Consider the following 25,112-nt stretch of genomic DNA (forward strand, 5'->3'; position numbering starts at 1 on the left):
TACGCAGCGACAGCTCGATCTCCTTCATGCGCTCCTCCATGTTCTTCATCTTCCTCTCCCTCTCGTCCTGGTGAGGAGACAGTCAAGGAAATCATCATACGGCTGTGGACGATCACACTGATGGAGAAGCTTTAGTTTTCTAACCTTCCAGCAGGTTTCAAAAGAGAAGAAAAAGTGAGACGGAGAAGAAAGGACGATAGACCACGTTTATTACCAACTAATTCTTTATTTTTATCTTGATTTCTGCAGGAAAAGATTTCTGGTACATTTTATAAAGAAGGACAACACACTAGAAAAATAAATAAAATATAAATAGGTATAAAATAACGTCATATATTTCTCTACAAAAATAATTTAATGCATAAATTAAATAAACTAACAGGAGAAAATAAATAAAATCTCTAGATAACTGAAAAAAACATGACACTTGGTATTAAAGAGACTCTAATGAAGAGTTACAGATGTGTGGAGAAGAACATGAATCAGAGCTGTGACTCAAACAGACTCACAACAAACACAACATCCAACATGTGCAGCATCACAAACAGGAAGTGACAACTCCTTCATTTAAAACCCTGACTGGACCCATGTCACCTGACCAGTATGGAGCGTCTGATTGGTCGAGAGGACTCGGGGAGGCTGCGAGGCACCGACCTGCCTCAGATTAATAACCCTCATAAGGCAAACTGTCACACAGGGTTCATCCTCTGAGGACACACACACACACCCTGTCATACACATTAGAAAAACATTCACAGTAAACAGGGTTAAAAAGGTTCCTGGAACCAGAACGGTTAAATATACCAAAGATGAACCGGTCCTGGTCCGTCAGGATAAACTCACGGCTGTTTACTTAAATTTCATCATCATAATGAAACTCCCATGGGGACCAGAACCAGGAAGGTGTGATTCTCTGCTACCGGCAGCAGAGAGAAATGTTTCTGAATCAGGCTCATCGTTGCTTCTCAGCCTCATCAGAACCCAGACAGACCCGGTCCAAGTTCTGCAGAACACCCAGAGAGAAGCTGGCCTCACAGTCCACCGATCCGCCGGTAGCTGTCTGCGTGAGCCGCCCGCTGCTCCGCCACCGGGGCCGGCACCGCTCCCTGGAGAGAGAAGGCAGGTACACTTCACCAGGGCGCCACCCTCCCTCCGCTTATCCCGCTAACCCTGCTAATACCGCTAAGACTACACACCTGCAGCCTGGACAGGTGACAGGTGTGGGTGACACAAGTGAAAATTTAAATGTCTCAAGATGAGAAAATCCTTCTTCCTGCCCACACTGGCCATGAAGAGATTTTAAAATTAAGAGCGGGGATAAAATCCAGTCTTCTGTGTCAGATTTTAAGCTCAAACTCTGCCTCCTCTTCTTCATCGCCTGCAGCCCGGCAAGAAAACTGGAAGTTTGATTTTTAACGAACAGCTTGAGACTCTGCCACAGCAAAGACTGTGGACTTTGACTCCTGAGTCACAGGAAGTCTCAGGTCCATGGTGACATCACTAATGCCCTGATATCAGTGGTCTCAGAAAGGTGTGGTGCTGTTGATGATGAATGAGGAAGATTATTGATCCGGAGTCTGACCTTACAGAGTTGAACTCTGACTGTCAGCACCATAATGAACACTGTTCAGCTCTAGTTTATCTGTTAATAACAGACATTTATACAGTAAACTCCGCTACAGTGTCGGTGACACAGACAGTTGCTGACATAAACTGTGTGTGTGTGTGTGTGTGTGTGTGTGTGTGTGTGTGTGTGTGTGAGATGAAGGTGACACATGAAATGAGGACCACACCCAGACATCACACCTGTGCAGGTACATGGTCCAGGATGTAAACACACACACACACACACAGGGAACACCACACCTACAAAGTAAACAGCACACAGAACAGAAGGAGATGTGATGAGCACCGTGAAAGGAAGTAAAAACCTGCTGAGGATCATCTCCCCTAAATATTTACTTTGATGCCGAAAACGTCACTTTTAACTCAACTTTACAGCCTACAAAAAAAAAAAAAGAAAGAAAAAAGAAAAAGAAAAACCAGCACCTGAAAGGAGTGAATTATTTCAATGGATGAAACACAGAGAGGCGCACTGTGCAGCATGTTTGGACCATATTCATATTAACATCAGTTCTCTATTGTTTTCTTTGAGACTCCGTCCTGCACATCTCTAATAGGAACTGAAGTCTGGAATGTTTTATTAACTTTATAATTCATTTATAATTGTTTTGCATGCTTATAAATGATTTCAGTAACTTTATAATTTTGGTATTATATCCTTTTTTTAGGGGTTAAAACCACCTTTTGTCCAACTGTTTCACATTTAAATCAGTTTTATTAATGTTCACTGCCCCTGGAAAATAAAACAAATATATGAAGCACACTTCTCGTCTAGGCTTTAATGAAGGGTGTGTTTTCATGACGACAATTAATAATGAGAGAAGTGAAGCAGGTGGATGTGATGGTGCCGTGAGAATAAATCTGCAGGTTTCTACACAAACTGCAGAGCAGGCAGATTTTAAAATCATCATCCTGAGATGTGCTTTCATCTGTGAGCTTTCAGTCGAATGAAAACGCGCAGCTCTCCATCTGCTGTGAGGAGAGTCAGAGTCAAAGTCTCTCAGTACCTGCAAGTTGTCGGGCTCCTCCCCGCGGTGCGGTCCTCCTCTGGGCAGCCGGTGAGGTGAAGGAGGCAGAAGTCCGACCAGCTGAGCCTGGATGGTCTGAGAGCAGAGAGACTGCAGTGAGTGAAGAGAAATACAGAACACCTCCATGTGACTGTATTTAACATCCCCTTCCTTCTGCGGTAACCTTGGGAATAAAAGGAAGTTGCCGTGACGACGTACCTCCAGAAGCTGCGAGGACATTCGAGCCATCTGAGTCTTGAGCGCCTCGTTTTCCTGCTGCAGGCTGTCCAGCTCCGAGTGTCTCTGCCCGGCCTCACAGCCCTGACAAGCACAGAAAGGTTAATGAGCAAGCGGTCACATGACCAGCAGGTCTGAGGAGAGGTTTCCTGGGTTCAGTGTGTACCTTGGTGAGCTCCCTCTGAGCTTCCAGCTCCTGCTTCAAAGCAGCGTTCTCCTGCTCCAAGGCCTTCAGCAGCGACGCTTGGCTCTGGTGCTGCTGCTGCTGCTTCAGGGACAGGATGGTGGCGTCGAGCTGACGGACCTGCAGGCAGAACACCAGCAGAGTTTACAGACCAGATATCACGCGTGGTAATGTTCTGCATGTTCCCTGCTGCAGCCTCGACCCACCTTCTCTCTGGACTGAACCAGACTTCCCGTGATGCTGCGCAGCTCCGCCTGCAGTCGCTCATTCTCCTGCTGCAGCAGCTGCTGCTGCTCCTTCTCCATCAGCCGGGACATCTCGTCTCTATACAGCTTCTTGCTCTGGTGCTGCAGGCCGCTGGAGTGCAGGGCCTTCTCCAGGACGTGGTTCTGAGGTCAGCAGAGGTCAAACGGGGTTCGTCACATGTTATCATGAATGTGCTGCAGCAGTCTGTGCGGCGCTACCTCCTGGTTGTACTCCTTCAGCCTTCTTACCCTCTCCTGAGCTTTGGCCAGCTGGCTGCGCAGCCCTGCAGCCTCCTTATCTGCACTCTTCCTCTCCTCCACGATGTGACTGAGCTGACTCTCCATTGTCTCCACCACGACGGCCTGCAGACAGGAAGAGAACTCCGGCTGTAACGATGCACCTTCATCACTAAAACTGGATCATATCTCAGCAGATATCTGCACAGCTGCCTCGAAAAAAATACTGATTTCTTCATGACTGCTGCTGAAATGATGTTGAAACAGGAAGTCACTGAGTCATTAAAAGGTAAAAGGGCGAGGTGTTAACCTGTGCTGCACCTCCAGTGATGGTACTGGACTCTACTTGACTTTAGTGTGACATCAGGTACTTTTCTGGATTTGGTTTTCCACTGAGGTGAACTACCAGAAGGCTGGCGGCGTTACTACGACAACGCAGCATCCACCTCACTATTTTCAAATGGGCGTGGCTTAAGGAACCGTTTGGTAGTAACACTCAGTCAGTCACCCCGTGTCTCAGTCTGCAGTGTTTCCACCCGTCAGTATCACCTCAGTGGCGCTCACATTCTGCCGGAGGTCACAGAGCTGTTGGGACAGCTGGATGTTCCTCTCCTCCAGCTGAGCAGTGTCCTCCAGAGCTCTGGTTAACTCTGCCTCCAGAGCCGACACACACGCTGCCAGCTAACACAGAACAGCAACAGTTAACTACACGCCAAGCTACGACACCACAGAGACACCACGACACCACCAGCTGTAGACAGAGGGTACCTTGTTCCGCTCCTCGGCGGGGAATGCCTCCCTCCTTTCCGTCAGCTCTGACAGACGCAGACGCAGATGCTCGGTGTCAGCAGCGTTCAGGGCGTTGCTCTCCGCCAGCGTCCCGTTCTCATCCAACAGCTGGCGGCTGTGCAGACGCAGATCTGAGATCTGCAGAGGGAGAGATGAAGGAGACATGAAGGAGAGATGAAGGAGAGACAAAGGAGACTTCAGGAGGTGAAGGGAGGACGGAATCATTTCTCTTATGTAATGCCATGTTACCTGTTTCTGGAAACGCACTGCTGCTTTCTGAGCTGAAGACTTTTCTTCCTTCAGGTGATCCAACGTTTGTCTGGAATAGAAAAACAAGACCTCAGCCAGCCTGATAAAAATAAGATGCTCACGGCCAACTGTGTCTGGTTCCTCTTACATTAACTCCTCCTGGATCTCCTTCAGGTCCTCCTCCTTCAGAGCAGTGATCTTCTGACGCAGGCTGACGTTTTCCTCAGCGAGTCGACTGGCTTCAGATCTACGGGCGGACGGAGCTGCATCAGAGATGTTCCTACAGACACTTTACTGAACATTTATTAAAAGAAACTTCTTCTAAAATTCACTCTGGACTCCTGGAGGTCTACAGGGACGACAGCAGCTACTGGTGATGAGGGTTGAGGAGCAGCGACAGCTCTACGATGTGTTTGGGATCAAACGTAGGAGTGCTATAATGTCAAAGCAACACAAGGGTCAGGGTCAGCGGGGTCACAGGGGTCACTGTGGACTCTGAGGGTTCTGGTTCTGTCCACGTTACCCATGGGCCTGCGTGGTTTCGTTCAGACTCTGCGACCTGTCCTGCAGCTCTGTGATGGCTCGCCGCAGTTTCACGTTCTGCTTCTCGAACTCCCTGCAGACGTCCTCCAGGTCGCTCACCGCCCGCTCCTTCGCCTCCGGGTCGCTCGTCGCCCGCTCCTTTGCCTCCAGCAGGCGGTCCAGATCCAGAGACACCTTGTCCCCGAGTCCCTCCATGTGCTCGGGCTGCGCCCCATCGGACAGGTCCAGCTCCTGAAAGAGCTCGGACAGCTTGGTGTTCTGGTCTCTCAGCTGGCTGATCTCGTCCACCAGGGACACCTGGTCGCCGTGGAGGACGTCCATGACGTCCACGCCGCCCTCCAGGCTCCACACTCTCCTCTCCAGCTCTCCGTTCTGCTCCTTCAGCTTGCCGTTCTCGCACATGCAGTCCTCGTATCGGATCTGCAGCTCGGTCATCTTCAGGACCTTCGTCTCCAGCGTCTTCAGGTGCTCCATCAGCAGCAGCATCTTCACCTTCAGCCCGTAGTTCTCCTCCAGAACCTGCTGACCCGTCTTCAACTTCTCGGCGTTGTGAGCCAGCAGGTTCTCCAGGAGTTCGGTCTTCTGCTGCAGCAGCTCAATCTTCTCCTGCAGCAGGACGTTCTCCTGCAGAGGCGGCGCGTTCAGGAGGGCGCCAGCCCGGGCAGAACACTCTTCATCCGGGGGACACTCCTCCTCTTCATCTCCACGTTCTGAACCCACTTCCTGTGAACAATGGTCCTCCATTGTCAGTCCTCCGCCATCTCCCGTCTCCTCCGGCGACACGACTGCAGTCTCGTGATGCTGCTTGTCTTCGTGGGAAGCGTGCTCCCGAGGTTTGTCCACTTCCTCACGCGACACCAGAACGTCTCTTTTCCCACCGTCTCCGAACGCCTCGAGTGACGCGACGGCCTCCCGCTGCTGGTTCTGAGGTTCTGGGTCGGCGTGATCGCAGCGTGTTACTTCACAGCCTTCGTCACACGGTTCCTCTTCTTCGGGGCTCCGACCTCCGAACTCATCGCCACATCTCTGAAGCCGCTGAACTTCCACCTCTTTGATCTGCAGCTCTTTCCTCTCTGCTCCGAGCTCCTCTTCGTCATTCTCCCTGTGGTCCTTCAGTTTATCCTCCAGGATTGACAGGTGTTCCTGCAGCTCCTGCCTCTCCAGCTCGAAGTCCAGCGCCGCCTGCTGGAGGACCATCTCCACCTCCTCGACCTTCATCTTCAGGTGGTCTCTCTCCGCCAGCAGCTCGACCCTCTCGGTGCTCTGCCTCTCGCAGACGGAGAGCACCTCACTGTACCTCTCCTCCAGCTGCGAGGTGTTGCCGAGGAGCTCCTCCCGCTCCTGTTCGAAGTCCTCCACGGTCTGGCTGAGCAGCAGCTCGGTGGCCAGCGCTCGGCTCTCGGACCGAGCGAGCAGCTCCTGTTCGCCGTTCAGACTCTCCTGCAGCCGGCCGTGGAGGTCGTTCAGCTGCCTGCTTAGCTCGATCTCTTTCGTCTGGGCCCGACCGGCCAGCTCCTCCAGCTCGGCGTGCAGCTGCTTGTTCACCGCCGCCAGAGCTTCCACCTCCTCTCGGTGAATGTCTTCCAGCTGCTGTGTCTCTCCGGTCCACTCTTGCCGCAGCCGGTCCGCTTGCCGCCGCAGCGCCTCCTCCATCTCCTCCCTTTGCTGCTCCCCGCTCTCCTGAACCGCCTTCGTCCGAGCTTTCCACTGGAGCTCCTGCACGCGGTGGCCGTCGGCGAGAGCCCGCAGCTCGCTCTGGTAGTGCTGCTCCAGTTTTAAAACGTCAGCCTGAAAGCGCTCGGCGACCGACTCCTGATCCCCGGAGAAGCGATCCTCCACCTCTCCGATTCTCTGGTTGAAGCTGACCTCGATGTCCTGCCTGCGCGTTATTCAGCGTTTGTTACAGCTTCAACTTTTTGAGAAAACATCCTGAACACAGACAACTTTTAAAAAGCATTTTCAACAGTTTAATACAGACTACAGGAGGAGCACTGCTGATGCCATGCTGTTAGCTTAGCATCAGTTTTCTAATTCTCTGCAAAGAAAAACAAATCACCCTTTTTTTCCCCCCAACGTGCCGAACCGTTTCTGGAATTGACGCATTTTAAAAAAGTTGACAAGAATTATTAAGTAAAAAAGGCCATGTGACTCACCTCTCCTGAGCGATGTCGTCTCTCAGTCGGTCCAGCGAGGCGCTGAGTGCGTCCCTCTCCTCGCCGTGCTTCATGCTCAGCTCCTTCATGGCCTCTCGGTGGTTCTCCTCCAGACGAGCTCTCTCCTCAGCCTTCACCTCCTCCACAGTCTTCATCATCAGCTCCCTCTGCTCCTCCATCTTCTCCCTCTGCTCCTCCATCTCGGCTTCCATCTTCTCCCTCTGCTCCTCCATCTCCTCCCTCTCGGCCTCCATCTCCTCCCTCTCGGCCCCCATCTTCTCTTTCTGCTCCTCCATCTTCTCCCTCTCCTCCTCCATCTTCTTCCTCTGCTCCTCCATCTTCTCTTTCTGCTCCTCCATCTTCTCCCTCTGCTCCTCCATCTTCTCCCTCTGCTCCTGCAGTCGGTCCTGGACCATCCCTTCGTAGTCCTCCTCCAGCTGCAGCTTCTCCCTCTCCCACTCCTCCTTCAGTCGGTTTTCCCTCTCATCAAACTGCTCCTGCAGCGTCAGCCTCTCCTCCAGGACCCTGTGGAGCAGCGCCTCCTCCTGACGCTCCTGCAGCCGACCTCGTTCCCCCTCCCACTGCTCCCTGAGCCGGTCCTCCTTCTCCTCCTGCTCCCTGACCAGTCGCAGCATCTCCTCCTCCAGCAGCAGCTGCAGGGACTCGTTGTTCTGCTCGTCCAGCCGAGTCTTCTCCTTCTGCCACTCCGCCGTCAGCCTCCTCACCGTTTCATCACGCTCTGCCTCAAACTTCCCCGCTGCCTCCTCCAGTTTGGCTCTCAGTTCGTCCTCATGGCTTTCTTCTAACGGTTTCTTCTCCCTCTCCCAATCGTCCAGCAGCCTCCTCTGCAGCTCCTCCTTCTCCTCCGTCAGGTCCTTGATCTCCTCCAGCAGCTCTGAGTGCTCCCCCTTCATCTTCTTCACCTCAGCAGCGTGTCGTTCCCTCAGCTCCTCCAGCTCACTCGGGAGGTCTTCGTCCGTCTCCGCCTGCTGGATTTCCAGCGTCCTGAGCTGCTCCTGCAGGTCTGCAGCGTGTGTGTCTGCATCCTGCAGCTGCAGCTGGAGGTTCTGCACCTGCTCGGTCCGCTCCAGCTCCACCTGCTGCAGCTGGTTCTGGAGCTCCTGTTGGTGGCTCTGCATGGCGGTCATCTCCTCCCGCAGAGCCTGAACCTCCTGCCGGTGCTGCAGGGCCACGGCAACCAGCTGCAGGTCGTGTGACACCCTCTGCTTCTCCACGCTCAGGTCGAACTCATCCACCTGCAACACGGACGGATTCAAGCAGACGTTCAGGTGGAGACATTCAATATTTATCTTGAACAATAACACATAAAGAGCTGCACTTCTATTGAATCACAATATTTGTGTTCCTCTTTTGCATTGCTTTTCATACACTCTTATTAAAACCTCCTGCAGCCGTCAGTGAATCTCTCCGAGTCACACTGACTGCGTGAACGCGTTGAGGATGAGGAGCGGCTACAGAGGTCCTGTAAGCTCTCATCTTCCTCGCCGACAGGATGTGACTACAGGGGACTCGCCTTGCTCTCCAGCTCCTTCCTCAGATCCTCCATCTCCTGGAGGTGCTGCTCCTTCAGCCGCTCCAGCATCATCTCCACCTCCAGGGTCATGCTGAAGGGCTGCACCTCCTCTGAGCCGATACCTGCAGGAAGTGGAGGGAGGAGTTAAGTGTCCCGTACTGAAGTCTCCGGGGGCCTGCATGTGTGTTTTTCTGGACCTACCTGGATCCGACTCCATGCCGGGGCTTTTACTCTCCAGCTCCTCGGACAGAGGTTTGTGACCGGGCTGATGAGTTCGACCCAGACTGTGGAGGTCCCGCAGCTCTGACTGCAACTCATCGATGCGATCCTGCAGCTCCTACCAAGAGAGAGCATTCATCAGTAAAGAGAAGTTGACTCCCACCACGTTAGATCCTGACTGCGGGAATGAACCTGAACACGGGGTGTATTTTAGTTTCAGTTACCCTGCACTGAGCTTCGTAGCTGCTGTGCAGCTGTTTGATGCGCTCCTCCTGCAGCAAGAAGTCTGCGGTGCCGGGGTCCAGGTCCCCGAACTGAAGGGAAGAGGGGCACGTAGGAGTCAGCGAAAACAAAAATAAAGACACAGAAGGAACATCAGAAAATGAAAGTAGGAAGACAACAACAAAACAAACAAAAAAACACAAAACAATAAATAAATAAAAGAAGAAGAAATGTTCCTGCAGTAATGTCGGTACTGAGGACGTCCCAGCAGACGCGGCCTACCTTGTCTTTCATGACGCTGTCCATGTTCACCTGCAGTTTACTGATCTGATTCTGTGCCTCCAATAATTTCTCAGAGCTGTCGAGTAGTTCCCTCTCCAGACGTCTGTTCTCCTGAAAACATCAAGATCCGATTAAATTTATGGTTTTAGTAATATACGGTGACAAAAGGATTTAAATAAAACAAGATATAAAGAGAGAGGGAGCCAGCAGCATAAAGAAATGACTGAATGACTGTCCAGCATGGTCCGGGTACCTTTCAGACAGCAGCATGAACACATCAGTAACAAAGAGACAGCAGACTTGTCCTCGTACCTTGACTGAGATGGACAGGTGGTCTCTGAGGAAGGACTCGTCCTCTCGGATCTTGTCGATCTCAGCCTCCATCTGGTCGCGCTGCAGACCGGCCTGCTGCTGGATCAGATCCATCTCCTTCATCAGATTGGATCGGACAGCCGCCAGCTTCTCTCGCTGATTCTGCTCCAACTTCCTGTTCACAGTCAACACAATGTCAATATGGGAGACATTTGTGTTTCAGAAAACTACATCTGCCTGAACACAGAGAACATATTTCCATCTTTAACGAGGTTACTGTGGCGAAACATTAATTATTAAAAGCATCAAACTACTGAGTATCAGCTGGTGTTTATGAATGGATGATGAAGAGCAGCGACAGATGTAATCCTGGATTATATTTATCCTCAACATCCTCCTGAGTATCGAGAAAGGAAGGAGAGGAGACAGAGACAGTCTGTCCCTCGGTGGAGACGTCTCTCTAAACCCTGAACGCCACATCACGGCGAGGACTGACCGGAGGTTCAGGTTGTTCATGAGCTCGATAGCAGAGTGATGCTCGTCCACCTCAGCAGCCAGCCGAGTTTTCAGCTTCTCCGTTTTCTCCAGGTCCGATCGGATTTTCTCCTTCTCTCTGATTTCTCGGTCCACGCGCTCTCTGACAGGAGACACGACAGCAGAGAGACACTAATGATCATCTTGCGGGTTTATTAACGCAGGAATCAACCGACAGTATCAACATGTGAAGGAGTCGTACTCACAGCAGATGTAGGATCTCCGCTCTGAAGCTCGCCACGGCCGCCTGCTGGATCCCGTTCTTGGTGACCAGCAGCTCGTTCTCCAGAGCCGAGGTCAGCTCACAGAGACTCACCTTTCCTTCCAGGTCAAAGTTCAGAGCCTGGAAATATATAAAAGTTCCACAGTTAATGTCTTTTATTCTTTAAACACATTCTTATTCTTTTGTTTTTTTCAAACACAAATCTGTTCTTTGTTTTATTCTTCAGTCTGTTTCGCTGCTAGATGACATGACTCTTAATACTCATCAGGACAGTCAGGGAACCAATCAGAGATCGGAGTTTCTACTTTATTGTTGCTGAAACTAACGACTCAGAAAGTCTTCATCGGAGTTATTAATGTAAACCGGTTAATTTAAAGTCGTTTCTTTTAATAATATTACAAATCAAACCCGCATCTTCTCTTTTAAAATGATAAATGCTGCTGTGTGTTCAGAGTCCCTTCAATTCTGTACCTGCAGGATCTCGGTGCTGTTCTCGATCCCCTCTTCGATCCAGGCGTCCAGGATGGACTCGGCCGGAGTGAAACCCGACCCGTCGTCCAGGGTGGAGAAGAGCCGCATGCCGATGGTGCTGGTGAGAGCAGAGGTCGTGGCTATCCTCCGACCTCCTTCATCGAAGGGCTGCAGGTAGAAGGGAACTTTAAAGGACCGTATACGACAGCGGCAGAGCTGTCGGGTACTAAACACACACACGACGGGGCGGGATTATCTCCTGGCTCAGTAAACATTGTGACCCACCTGGGTGGAGTGATGGCGTTTGAGCTGTCTGTAAGGGGTGGAGGCGGAGGGGGTGGGGGGCTTGTTCTGGTTCAGCACCCTGGAGACGAACTCCTGAACGTTCATCACTGCGTCGCCAGTCAAACTGAAGAGTACGTCTTTGTTTATCTGAGCACAATCACAGAACAGAGATCGATCAATCAATCAATCAATCAATCAATCGATCAATTTGATGTTTTTTAAAAACTTGCTGCTTGTCAGACTTTGAGACTGTTGGTCTCAGCTGGATGGATCCGAACTCTGTACGATCAGCTGTGAGACTCTAACCGGTGGAATCAATTGGCATAATTTACCACATAACCTAGAGTTCTTGAACACACCTCCAGTCCCGAGTGCTCACAGAGCGCCAGCAGCTCGCTGTGAGCAGCGCATCCGTCCCACGTTATCCGCAGCTCCTCACAGGCTTCACGTAGCTTCTCCTCCAAGCGGCTCGGCAGCGGAGCGGTGGACCGCCGCGGCGTGCTCGGCTCGTCGGGGTTCCACAGGTGCAGCTGACCTGCGGAGGAGACGGGAGAGAGGCGGGTCGGTCGTTGGAGCAGCGAATCAGAGAGAGGCGGAGTTCATGAAGGCGCTGCGAGTCGGACGTACCTTCAGCTTCGTACTCCTCAGAGCAGCTTTCATGAGCGTTCCAGCGCTGCGAGAAACAGAAACGCAAGAGACTGAATGTGGCAAACAATCACAACACGCCGACTCATCTGATTCCATCACGTGACCATCAGCTGCCTTCGAACAGGTTTTAAACCGGCCGAGGTTCAGAGAGTCTCACGGAGGAGACATAAAAGAGCGTCTGTGATGAACCGACGGAACAAAGAAAGTGTGTCTGTTGATATAATGTCACACTGTTCATCACAACGGGCTGCATTAAATCTACTCAAACTATCAGTTAATAAAAAATAAATAAAATAACTTTTAACTATTCACCAAACCAAACAATGAAGAGGGTTCCTACTCTGAGTCATGATCTTATTCCCAGCACTTTGTGAGCTTTTTTTTTTTTTACTAGTTCACAGGTTTTCAGGACAAAACAAAATGTTTTTTAAACTACTAAATGATCCAATCTCCTGACTTTAATGTCTGGAAGAGACCGTTTATAATTCCAGGACCCGTAGGAACTCTGACTGAAGATCATGTGATATGATTGAGAGCTCAAAAAAGTTAAGATCATTTTATATAAAAAAAAATGTGTTAATTAATTTCCCCCCAAATAAGGTTTAAAATTAGTTATAACATCCTAAAATTCTGCATCTTTACTTTAGTTGCAGAAACATGATGTTTATCTTCCTTGAGGAACATTAAATGAGGACGAGGAGGGTTCAGTCTCTGTGACCCTCTGAGCAGACGTCTATTGTCAGAGCAGCAGATGGGATCCCGAGTTCTGATACATGAAGTGAAGGCATGCAGGAGGGGACGGGAGGGTCTCATTGTTCCTCTGTCACGGCCCCCCTCCCTCCTCCTCTGCAGAGCCCCCTGACCTGCTCCATCTGCTGGTCCTGGACTCTGCAGCATTGTTATAGACCGCATTAGTCAACAGAGAGACGCACGTCGGCTCAGAGCCTCAGAGAGAGTTGGTCTCTGTTTGTCTGTCTCTGTCGGTCTCTTTGGCTGCATCCAAATAAAATTTAAAAAAAAAAAATAAAAAAAAAAAATACTGCAGTCTTGTCTTAAAAAAAGGGGCGGCACGGTGGTGCAGTGGTTAGCACTGTCACCTCACAGCAAAAAGGTTCAGGGTTCGAATCCGGTCCTGGGCCTTTCTGTGTGGAGTTTGCATGTTCTCCCTGTGCTTGCGTGGGTTCTCTCCGGGTTCTCCGGCTTCCTCCCATCATCCAAAAACATGCACCTCAGGTCAGGTTACCTGGCGCCGCGCTAGTGGCAGCCTGCTGCAGCAGCTCCCCCCTGAGAGCCCCCCTGCTGTAGTGAAGAAATTTCCCCTCAGGGATTAATAAAGTGAATAAAATAAAATTAAAAAAAATCCAGTCGTCCTCACACCAAGCTGACCGTCTTTATAAAGTTCTGGTTGCAGATGGTTCTGATGCTGCAGCAGAGTCTCAGACAGGAAGCAGGATCAACCGGCTGAAGGTCTGCAGCAGTGTTTATTATAACATTATTTTCTGTTAATTAACCATCAGACTGACTAATTCAGGACTTAAATCAGCCGATCAGAGGAGCCTGTGTGCCCGTGTTTCTGCTGCAGCTCCTGGATGCTCAGACAAGTGAGAGCTGTTCCAGCGAGCAGATTATCCAGGAAGAGGATCTGAAAACCAGCAGGAGGAACCGAGCAGAGTCCAACTGGGACTCTAAAGAACAGGAGAACTGCAGCTTCATGCAGACTGAGAGAGGTTCATACAAATAGTCTGAACAGCTGATGAAAGATACAAACACTTCCTGATGAACATCCTGAAAGTGGACTCTGTGCAGCTCGTATCACGTTCCCCTCCCATCCTGTGTGACTGATTACCGTTCCTGTTAAACAGTGATCAAGTCTACCATTTTATTTACAGAGCTCTTAATGATAAAATATGTTATGCAATGAAAAGAGCTGTGGATCCTCAGATCTGATGTCTGTTACAATTCAGGACCTGCTCTGCGCCACGCTAAGCTGATTAGCTAAGAATAACACTGGGCGCTGGCAGAAACACGGTACATGCAAGGACGGGAGGTGATAAGAAAGGCATGCGGATGTCTTAGGTTCAGAGACACTCCACGGACGTTTACCTCACGCTTCCTGGGAACCGCCGAGTCATCATTGTCCTCGAAATCCTCCTCTGCAGCCGGCTGTGTGACCTCAGACGAGCCCAACGCCGGCGCCTCCAGGAACTCCGGTGTGGAGCGGCGGCCGTAACGTTTGCTGCCCTTCACGAACTTTGGTTGGATCTCTGGAGAGTCTGAGACTAGGGGACATTCAGAGGGACAGGGGGACATGAAGTCAGTTCTATCTGCACTGTCTGTATGTGTTCTCTGATCTATGACAGGAAACAGATTAAACTCAGCTGAGAAACAGCTTCTGTAAAGGTTGAAACCAGAAAATCTGCAGGGTTAACCTTTCAATTTACAGGAAACAAAGTTCTGGTCAACAGGTTCACAGAGACTCAGCGGAACTGAAGAGGTTCTGTTATATTCTATTCTATTATAATACATTCTGTTATATTCTTTTATATTCTCTTACATTCTATTATATTGTTATATTCTATTATATTGTTAAATTCTTCTATATTCTACTATAATCTGTTATATTCTGTTATATTCTACTACTATATTCTATTATATTCTGCTGTATTCTACTATATTCTGTTATATTCTACGACTATATTCTGTTATATTCTATTCTATTTTTATATTCTATTCTATTCTATTCTGTTATATTCTGTTATATTCTACTATATTCCGTTATATTCTACTATATCCTGTTATATTCTATTATATTCTGTTATATTCTACTATATTCCGTTATATTCTACTATATCCTGTTATATTCTGTTATATTCTACTATATTCTGTTATATTCTACTATATTCTGTTATATTCTACTATATTCTGTACACTGTGTGGACACCGAGACATAAATACAGACAGTAGAACAGCGAAAAAATTTCCCCTCGGGGATTAATAAAGTAACTACCTAACCTACCTAACCTAACCTATCCTGCATCGTCTGTTAGAACCGAATTCAACCTGCTCAGACTGAAGGTTCATGATCATCAAACAGTGAGCTGGCAGAGGTTCCATCATGACACTGTACTTCCACCCTAACGGAGCGCACCGATTGGCTCTGTGCCTCTGTACATAGACTTCCTGCTGAGTGTGCTTACAGCGTCACCTTTAACACCTGCAGGCTCTCTGAATAGAAACATTATTTTTAAAGCTCAGAGATAAACTTCATGCTGACACCAGTCACGCTACCGTCAGGGCGGTACCTGGTTCTGGAGACGGCTTGTGCTGCGCTGCAGGCGGCTCCGCAGCTGACGACAGAACCTGGATCAGAGCATCTTTAAACTGGTCGAAGTCGACCTGCAGCAGGAGTTAAAAACATATTTACAATGCAAGCCATGCTTAATACGAGCAGTGTGACATTCCTCAGGTGGGGAGTGATTGTCTGTGTGTGCTGGATGGAGGCTGGTGTCCCTGGTAGTCTGGTGGAGCAGCGAGGTCACACTCGCAGAAACAACAGCTGCTAACCCTGAATATGCTGATTTTCTTTGTGCTCCGGAGGCGGCTGGCTTTAAAGGGTGTTTTTTTTTTTTTGACTTATTGTGCACTGCACTGCCCCCCCCCCCCCCCACACACACACACACACACACAGGACAATAGCCACCTGTCTGTGCACGTGCTTACAAACTAAACTTCATGCTGAAGTGTGGACGTCCCTCGTCTACCTCCTGATGGGTCACAGGATGAAGATGTGACCTCAGAGTTTCATATGCGTGTGTGTGAATGGTCATAAGACGGTGAACGCAGAGCCACACAGAATCACACAGCCTGGAGACACGAGGACCCGACACACAGGAACACCACCTTCGCCCTACAGACTATAATCTGGGTTCTGAGTGTGTCGGAGTGGCGCACTGACCCGGGATGGGAGCCGGTCGTGGTCCTGGTTCTGCAGCAGTGCATGCAGCAGGGCTGAGTGGTCCAGCTGCAGGGACTGGCAGAGAGCAGAGAGCTCCTCCGGGTTCAGAGCGCCGCCGCCACCGTCAAAGCTGTCAAACACTTCCTTCAGCTGCTCCTCGTACTGGTCGGGCCCCGACCCGTCGTCCATCCCACTGGACAGCAGCCGGGCCTGCAGGATAGGAGGACAGGAGGACAACACTTACATCAGCTGTCTGAGCAGGGTTACCTCCTCTCGAGAGTAAAGAACCACTGTAACTCACAAACAGAGCGGAGTCATCTACCTCTACAGCATGTTTTCCTACCAGCAGCTTCATCTGAGAGTCTCTCCGTCACTGAGCTCGGCTCGCTGCTCTGCTCGCTGCTCAGCGTCATCACAGCCTCAGGCTTTACTTAATCCCATTACAATGATTACACCATCAGCTGAATTGATAGACATGGCCACACCTGACTCTGGGCATGAAATGAAACTTTCACCTCGCATTGAAAACAGAGTTTCAGGACTGTTATAAATCAAACATAAATGTAAAGCTGTTATTTTCAGGGTTCAAACATCTTCCTCTCTGACTGTCTCTGATTAACAGTAGATTTCAATGAGCTCTAATGAAAAACGGTCCAGCATATTCCCAGCAGTGTGTGAGCGTCATTTACCAGTTCACAGGTTTTCAGTTTGATAAACGGCAGCTCAGATTTAAACCAAACTCCAGGATGTTCCTGGACTCTGAACAAAAACATGATCCAAACCTCTGACTTTAATGTCTGGAAGGCACTGGTTAGAATTCCAGGATATTCCAGGATTTCCAGGATGCTACGGTTTTATTCATGCAGCGTTCTAAATGATTTAAAAAGCAGGAAGTTTTAAAGTCTTCAGAGTGAATGCTGTTAAACTGGTGATGAATATGAAGTGTAAAAACAACGCTGGGTTAGTTAACTAGCAGACTAATTAAGAAGCTTCCAGTCCGGTTCTGTGTTCACGGACCGACAGCTTCAGTTTCAGTTTCAAGAACAAAAAGCGAGCTTTTGTTCTTCCTGTTGGGCTGCAGAGTTTCTCTAATTAATACACAATAAGAGTAAAACAGCTGAGAGATGATCTGAATATTTTATATACACGAGGTTAAAAATGACTTCAGCCGGATCTGATGAGTCTTTGTTCCAGAGGTTTTTTTTAACTTTTAGTTTGTTTGTTCTTTTATTTTGAGCCAACTTTTGAATTGAAAGTTTTCTTAGGGAAGGACCCCAAAACAACAACAAAAAACACCAAATGTGAGCACCCAATTTTTCCACAAGCATATAAAACCCTGTGATGATCTGAGAGCTCCCAGTGTGGAGATTATTCAACTTTAACCAGCTGAGATATTTTGCCGTCTAACCATCCACGTTTCCAGCTGCTCTCATTGAGACCACAGGTGTCTCCCACACTCCAGACTCTGGGTCCCCATTCAGCACAGACAATAGGAGGTCCACACAAACCAGATCTGCATCTGCACAGAGCAGCTGACGAACTGCAGGAAAATGAATGTGGCAGCATTTCTGAAGTTTTAAATCACACAGATCAGTAAGAAAGTGACGGAGAACTTCTTTTGACCAGCAGGTTTCATGAAGCTTTAAAATCACACAGCTCAATAAGAAAGTGACAGAGAACCAGCAGGTTTCATGAAGCCGCCTCCTGGTTCAGACCTGATTCAGTGTCTGCAAACACCCTCTGAGCAAATTATCCCGGCTACCGTCTGCTCGGCTCGGAGTCACCGTCTCTCGGTGGACGCGGGTCGACAGCTGCTGCTGCTGCCGCCGAAGAACCACAGCGGTCCGGGTCGGAGAATTGAGGTTAATCCTCCCACTGACTCTATGGTGGTGTCAGCGAAGAAGAAGAAACTCTTCTTCTTCAGTGCAAGTCCTCTGAAACAACTGACGGGTCGCTGCAGGAGGAGCAGCCTCCTGCATTTCTCTGAATAAATCTGATGTCTCAAGAGTCTTTTAATACGACCATCATAAAGAAATGTCACAATAAAAGTAAATGTAAAGCCGGCAAATCACTACAGAACACTTCACATTTAATTCTAGAGATGTCGGCACATTTAACATGGTGACATGACAGTGTACAGATTCATGGTGTGTGATTTTGTTTGCACAAACTTCCAGCTCATTTTAAGTTATTATTAAGTGAGATAAGCAGTTGATCTTCTATAGAAAAGATCCATATTCACTGCAGAAAGAGAATGAAGTCAGAAATCAAAACCTGCAAACCGCTCCGATGATCACATCCAAACAACTTTCACCTTCCAGCAGGATGAAATTAATCCATCCTGTACAGGATTTTACACAATACTCTACATTTTTATGGAACTTTTTCAATTATTTTTCTTTTATTTACCATATTTCTTTAAAGTTTGTAGATTTTATATAAATGTATCTTTTTTTTTTTTTTTTTTTTTTAAATCCTTGTTGAAGGTGAAAGAAGGTGTTTCTACTGCTTGTGATGAAAAAAATCTCTTCCATTTTATAGAATAAATCTCAGTGAGACCAGTGTTATAGTCCTCCATCCCTCTCAGTGTTTTCTTTATAATCTTAATAAAGAGTTTGGTGGCTCAGTTTTAGTTTTGTTTTACGTTAAATCAACTGTTCCTGGTTTTCATCTCAGCTGTGAACTCTGATAACTGACCAATAACCAAATTAAACCCTCCACTCATATAAAAGTTATTTAATAAACTCATTGTAGTATTAGAAACATTAATAAGCTTGTGATTTTTAAGCACTTTACAGTCAGTTAGGAGCAGCCAAGTAACCGTAACTGCCGGGGAACTAGTTAGGCTGCCTTAACTAGTCGTAGGAAAGTGATGTGCTAAGCTAACCGGCTAACTGAGCAGCAGAGATGTCCGGAGGAAACTGTTGACCAACGTCATCCTGAAAATGTCGAGTTAACCCACCGGAAGGAAGAAAACAGAGATTTATTGTTTAAAAACTCACCACCGTGTTTCAACCTGACGACAGTTGGTTCCTTCTTCTCCAACTGAAACCGTTTACACTCAGAAACGCTCCTTAAACTACCGCATTTCTCCGGTTGGTCCTCGCGGTAAACTCTCCGGTGGCGGGAAACGTCTCTACCGGAGCTTTGTGTCTACAAACATCCCACACCGAGCGGCGCTCCGGGCTCCGCGGCTGCTTTGTGTCTTGTCGGCGGCTTCATCTCCCCCGGCACCGAGCGGGGTTTGAAAAACGGTTGTCAGAGGAAGGGGCGGTACCGACGGGCGGGGGGACAGCAATCTGGCACGCTGGTCCGGCCTCTGGTCCGGCCTTCCCCCGGGGACCAAACCGGAACTGATGGATCAGTGAAACACCGCGGGATCTGATCGGGATCTTATCCAGAACATGATGCTGTTGGTGCTTCTACAGGAGGACTGACTGTATGGAGGACTTTCCTGAGCGACGATTTAAGTAATAATTTTTTTTTTTTTTTAAATAAAAAAGTCCTGCATTCAAAACTTTACAAAAGTAAAAGTATGTAAGTAGGCAATTATCAGCAAAATATAGCCTATTTCAAGTTACAAAAGTAAAAGTATGAATAACTGGATGTCAAATCACTTCCTACAACCAAACTGTGACAAAACAGAAAAAGCAGGGTTTTAAATAGTTAATTTAGATTAAACATTGGGAGAAACATTGGGAGTTTTAATATAAAACCACCAGAACAATAAAAGAATGAAAGGAAGCAAACCTATTTAAACATCTGTTGTGTTCATATAAAATAAAACTTCAATACCCATGATGCCTTGCAGTACACTGGGTTTTGTTAACTGAAGTGGCCTGAGAGGGGCAGTAGGGATGTTAGTGTCACCAAATCTTTGTAGATTTCTGACATAAAAGCTTCTTAATATTTGTCGACCCAGAACATGAATTCTTTATCGTCTTCTATAGAACACTTTCATTTCCTGTGTCAGCTGACACCTCTCTGAATGCCAGACTGACTGTATCTAATCTGAACCAATAGCAGCAGAGGACTGGATTAGTCCCAGCTGAACATTGACCTCAATTCTCTGTATTCCTCAACTCTCATAGGTCAGGACTCTGCAGGGTTCTCCGTCTGTCAAAGCAGAACTGCCACCAGGATTCAGGAACCAGGAGACAGAGGACAGGAGACAGGGGACAGATTGTGTTGCTGCAGCTCATAAATAATCTCAGTTGCATCAGAGATGAAGAGACTGCTGTCATTTGTGATCCTGGCCTACCTCTCAGTGCCTGTCATCGTCTACCTGTTACCCTGGACTCTGGGCCACGCCATCTTCTCTCACATGTGTAAGTAATGTGCTCATTCAGGGGACAGTTGGGTCCCCACAGATCAGTAGTTGTAATTGTTTAAATAATGCTGTACAGAGCAAATGGTCAGACACACTGTGGTCTGTTTTAAATGTTCTCACACATTATTGCAGAAAAAAAACCCAGTTTTAATTTATGTAAACTATTGATCAAGTTGTTTGCTGTTGTTGTGTTTTGTTTATTATCGCTCATTACTTTTCATTATCCAAATTATATAAATTATTTTCATATTTAGTCACGATTCATTACAATACAAAGACCCGTAAACAGATTCGTTACACTGGTGTCACACAAACGTATTAGTAAGTGGTGTGCTAAAGTACAATATAATAATACGGTACAGTATGACATAATGCAATATTGTACGGTATGATACGATACTGTAGATATGATTCAATACGATACGGTACAACACGATATGATACGGTACGGTACTGTACTGTACTGTACTGTACTATACAATACGATACGATACGATACGATCTGATACTGCACGATATTATACAGTAGGTTATGATACGATATGATATGATACGGTACTATGTAATACGGTATGATATGATAGTGTACAATACAATACAATACGATACGATACGATATAATACGATGCGATATGATACGATATGATACAATGCTATACGATATGATACGATATGATACAATGCAATACGATACTGTACGGTACGATATGATACAGTACGATATGCTACGGTAGGATATGATACGATACAATACAATACGATACGGTACGATATGATACGATATGTTACAGTATGATATGATACTGTATGGTATGATATACTACAATACGATATGCTACGGTATGATACGATACGATACGATACGATACGATACGATACGATACGATACGATACGGTACGGTACGGTGCGATACGGTACGGTACGATATGATACGATACGATACGATACGGCATGATACGATAATGCAGTGACTACGTTCCTTATCATAACACTACTATACAGCATAGTATAGAATGATACCATATATTATGATAGAAAACAACACCATATGATATGATACAATGTAACAGTACAATACCGTGTGCTATAATGCACTACAGTATGATATGATACAGTATGACAGTACATAATGCGGTGTAGTATTATGAATTACAGTTTATGATACAGTATGATAGTACATAATGCGGTGTAGTATTATGAATTACAGTATGATGTGATACAGTATGATAGTATATAATGCTATGTGGTATTATGAATTACAGTATGATATAATACAGTATGACAGTATATAATGCGGTGTGGTTTTATGCCTTACAGTATGATATGATACAGTATTACAGTACATAATGCGGTGTGGTATTATGAATTACAGTGTGACAGTATATAATGCGATGTAGTATTATGAATTACAGAATGACATGATACAGTATGATGTCAGTATATAAAGAGAACCACACTGACCTGGAGTATTGCTGTCTGCTGCAGTGAGGTTTCCATTTTCTGTGGATCTGAGCCGACCTGAAGACGTGCTGAACCACACATGTAACTTCTACCTGGACACAGAGGAGGGCGTCTCAGTGGGAGTGTGGTAGGAACCGCTCTGTCCATCTAACTGCAACAGTACTGTTAAATACAACAGGTGGCTGCTGAGTGAGACAAGTCAGTCATTCAGCTGCAGGAGACCCACTTAGAAACCTGCTGGAGGTTTGTTTGTGCTCTTCTCTCTGGCTTTGTGTCTCTCAGGCATACGCTCCCTGCCAGCCAATGGGAGGAGGCCACCGGGAAAAGCCCCGAGTGGTACCGGGAGACTCTGGGAGACGGCCGTCCTGTTATTATCTATCTCCATGGCAATGTAGGGACCAGGTGGGATGAGAGCAGCAGGATGGAGATCCTTGAACTGATCCTAATAAGAGTCTAGTGGGTATTATTACATGACTGATGGGGTTTTTATCCTCAGCAACAATACACGGTAGGCTTTGAGGGTCAGAATGAATCAGGCAGGAAGCCACTTGTTTATTTGTTTGTTTGTTTTTATTTGTGTTTATTGTTGTTTCATTTCATGTCTGCAGGGCGGTAAATCACAGAGTACAAATGGTGAAGGTAAGATGTTACTCCTGAAGCACGGCAGGTCGTCAGTGTTGGAAAAGGTTTCTGACTTTAATTCTGATCTTTTCTGTCGTAGATCTTAAGTGCTGCAGGGAACCATGTTCTATCTTTGGACTACAGAGGTAAGGTGATAAAGACCTGACGCTGTGGTCGGGGTGCTGGGTAACTTTGGGTCATATTTAACATCTAAAAATACATTTAACATTCAGTTATCAACAATATTTTGCAAAATACTGATGAACATGATTTTTATGAGTCCTTCAGGAAAGAAAATTATGCATTTTATTTATAATGTAAATAAGATTTTCACGTTCACTCTATAGTTGGCGTTGACGGAACATTTTATGCAATATTTTCCGTCCCAGATTCCTGGTTTATTTTGTTTTGATTTCTGTTATTTGATCTTTATAGGATTTAGTTTTTAGGTGTCAGAGGTTCAGGTAAACACACCTGTGTCGACTGTGACTCAGGTAAACAAAAGCGATCATGTAATGGATGAAACAATCCAGACGAGCAAAACCAAACACAAAGAGAAGAGAGGCTGAAGTCCAACATCCAGAATCAGAAACCAACAAATAAACAGAACACTGAAGTTCAGAGTGGAACAGACTGCAGGACTGATTAGCAGAGTGGAATCAGCTGATGGAGACAGGGACAGCAGGACAGGTGGGAGGGGCTTATATGAAGAGACACGATGTGGAAACCAGGAGCACAAAAACTAGACTGAGGTCCAAACTGTGAAAGTCTGCAGAACAAACAGAAAACATATTCAGTGATGCAGAACTTATCTAACATTTTAGTTTCAGTTTATGGTGTGTTATGGTCAAAGGAAAGACCTTCTCTTTATTGACTCTATTGTCAGGAGGTCAGATGGAAGAAAAAACAGGAAAGGAAAAATAAAAAGTTAATTTTAAACTTAAATTTTAAACAACAGGTCAAAGGTTAAAGGTCAACAGTTTATCATGCCTTCTGTGGATGTGATGAGTTTATGGTGTCCCTGAGGTTTTGGAGACTCCACCGGGGAGCCCAGTGAGGCCGGACTGACCAGCGACGCCCTCTACCTGTACCACTGGGTACTGCAGCACAGCGGAGGAAGCCTGGTGTGTCTGTGGGGACACTCTCTGGGCTCTGGGTCGGTTCCTCTCTTCACTCGCTAAGTGACACAGACAGAGAAAATACTGTGGAGGGAGAAAGTAATCTTTTTGTTGTTGTTGTTGTCATCACAGAGTGGCAACCAACACTGCAGTGAAAATACAAGAACAAGGTGGGTTTAGGTTTTTCTTAAACGTCCTGTAAAGTTAATTATTGATTTTAATGACTGATTAATCATCTTCAGCATTGTGCGGTCTGTTCATTTTCCTCATTATTACTCAAACGTGATAAAATACCAACAAAGAATTGATCATTAACAAGTAAAAAGGCCTCAGAATTCCTGCAGATGGTTTCACATGCTGCAGCCTGATGTTTTAATAAATAAAGAGTCTCAAACTTTAAACTGAAACCACAGACATCCATCTCAGACTGTGTTTACTTCCCGTCTTTGATATCAGGGTCTGCAGTTGAGGCTTTAATCCTGGAAGCTCCGTACACCAGAATCAGAGAAGTGGTCATCACACATCCGCTGGCCAAGGTGAGGCCGGTTCTGTGAAGCTCGTGTATAAACCCTGATTTATTCTGTTTAACTGCTAATAATGGAGCCACTGTTACATAAAGTCTGTATTAATAAAACCACACTTCTGCCTCTCCAGAACATTTCGATTACTGACCCGCTGCTCTGCAACGAGTTCCTGTTTCTTCCTGTTTGTTTTGAACTGCTGACTCAGCTGATTGTTTGTCATGCAGTCAGTTCTGTTCTGCACATATTTTCACGTTATTACCATGCACAGGATATTACACATATGTCTCTCTCTCCTCCCAGATGTACTGGTTCCTTCCCGGGTTTCAGAGTCTGCTGTGGAGCACGATGGAGACGATCAACATCGTGTTCGCTAACGAGGAAAAGTAAGAAAAAACTGCTTTATTTACAGCTATAATAACACCTATAAAAAGAATATAATGAGGTCACGTGATATCTTCTGTGGTGCAAATTTAAGTTCCTATTTTATTAACTCTGACTATCACTGTGTTCTTCCTCCATCATCGGTGCAGCTTGAAGTGTCTGAGCAGCCCGCTTCTCATCCTGCATGCAGAGGACGACAGCGTCGTTCCCTATCACATGGGTCAGAAGGTACAGTCATCCTCTTCCTCTCCCTCTCCTCTTCCTTGTGCACACTGCTGCCTCCCTGCTGAAACACAGTGTGTGTGTGTGTGTGTTGTCCTCAGCTGTACCAGATCTCCTTGCAGACTAAGAGAAGACTGAACACACAGGTTCAGGTTGAGATGATCTCCTACAAAGCAGAGCTGGGATTCTCCCACAGCAGCATCTACAAGGACCCCGGTCTGTCTCACACAGTTCAGTGAGTTAAATCTAAAATAATAAAAACAGGTGGATCCTTTTTAACTTCTGGTCTAATAATGAATGCGTCTATAAACTGTATTAAACTTCTTCTGTTTTGTTTGCAGGAAGTTTCTACAAGATCTGAAACATTAGAGCAGCATTCATCTCAAAGTTTGTTCTTTAAAAAATGAAATAAAATCTCTTCATCAACACGTCATGTTTTTATTTCAACACCAGAAGAAGAAGAACTGCAGGAGTTTGTACTGAAATGAGGAAGTTCTACCAG

General features: G+C 46.8%; 3 protein-coding genes across 4 annotated transcripts; 1 reads left to right on the top strand and 2 right to left on the bottom strand.

The window, feature by feature from the left end:
• Positions 1 to 229: 229 nt before the first annotated feature.
• Positions 230 to 19,284, bottom strand: LOC138204959 (ninein-like). Its single transcript, XM_069160543.1, has 26 exons — positions 18,955 to 19,284; positions 15,953 to 16,162; positions 15,300 to 15,393; positions 14,101 to 14,276; positions 11,977 to 12,022; positions 11,709 to 11,884; positions 11,350 to 11,496; positions 11,065 to 11,232; positions 10,577 to 10,713; positions 10,333 to 10,473; positions 9,837 to 10,011; positions 9,525 to 9,635; positions 9,245 to 9,334; positions 9,003 to 9,138; positions 8,802 to 8,923; positions 7,268 to 8,523; positions 4,720 to 4,818; positions 4,572 to 4,641; positions 4,302 to 4,460; positions 4,083 to 4,214; positions 3,546 to 3,659; positions 3,258 to 3,440; positions 3,034 to 3,171; positions 2,850 to 2,951; positions 2,631 to 2,726; positions 230 to 1,106 (listed from the first exon to the last, which is right to left on the bottom strand). The coding sequence occupies exons 2-26, from the start codon at positions 16,139 to 16,141 to the stop codon at positions 1,032 to 1,034; spliced, it is 4,332 nt and encodes a 1,443-aa protein (XP_069016644.1). The 5' UTR covers positions 16,142 to 16,162; positions 18,955 to 19,284; the 3' UTR covers positions 230 to 1,031.
• On the bottom strand, positions 4,830 to 7,118 carry LOC138205106 (ninein-like). The gene is made up of 2 exons (XM_069160780.1): positions 7,096 to 7,118; positions 4,830 to 6,993 (listed from the first exon to the last, which is right to left on the bottom strand). Exons 1-2 carry the CDS (start codon positions 7,116 to 7,118, stop codon positions 5,091 to 5,093), a joined length of 1,926 nt encoding a protein of 641 aa, XP_069016881.1. The 3' UTR covers positions 4,830 to 5,090.
• Positions 19,285 to 20,043: 759 nt separating the features above from the next.
• On the top strand, positions 20,044 to 25,038 carry LOC138204962 (lysophosphatidylserine lipase ABHD12-like). Of its 2 annotated transcripts, XM_069160546.1 has the most exons (12): positions 20,044 to 20,280; positions 21,769 to 21,871; positions 22,027 to 22,146; positions 22,353 to 22,383; positions 22,466 to 22,511; positions 23,392 to 23,521; positions 23,616 to 23,653; positions 23,940 to 24,019; positions 24,308 to 24,390; positions 24,538 to 24,616; positions 24,712 to 24,845; positions 24,952 to 25,038. In XM_069160546.1, exons 1-12 carry the CDS (start codon positions 20,178 to 20,180, stop codon positions 24,977 to 24,979), a joined length of 975 nt encoding a protein of 324 aa, XP_069016647.1. In that variant the 5' UTR covers positions 20,044 to 20,177; the 3' UTR covers positions 24,980 to 25,038. The 2 variants fall into 2 exon arrangements, with proteins under 2 accessions (XP_069016647.1, XP_069016648.1); XM_069160547.1 differs by lacking the exon at positions 22,027 to 22,146.
• Positions 25,039 to 25,112: the final 74 nt, after the last annotated feature.

The sequence above is a fragment of the Embiotoca jacksoni genome, unplaced genomic scaffold, assembly GCF_022577435.1.
Source record: "Embiotoca jacksoni isolate LCO1_2020_lvr unplaced genomic scaffold, fEmbJac1.0.p SCAF_27, whole genome shotgun sequence".
Taxonomy (NCBI): domain Eukaryota; kingdom Metazoa; phylum Chordata; class Actinopteri; family Embiotocidae; genus Embiotoca; species Embiotoca jacksoni.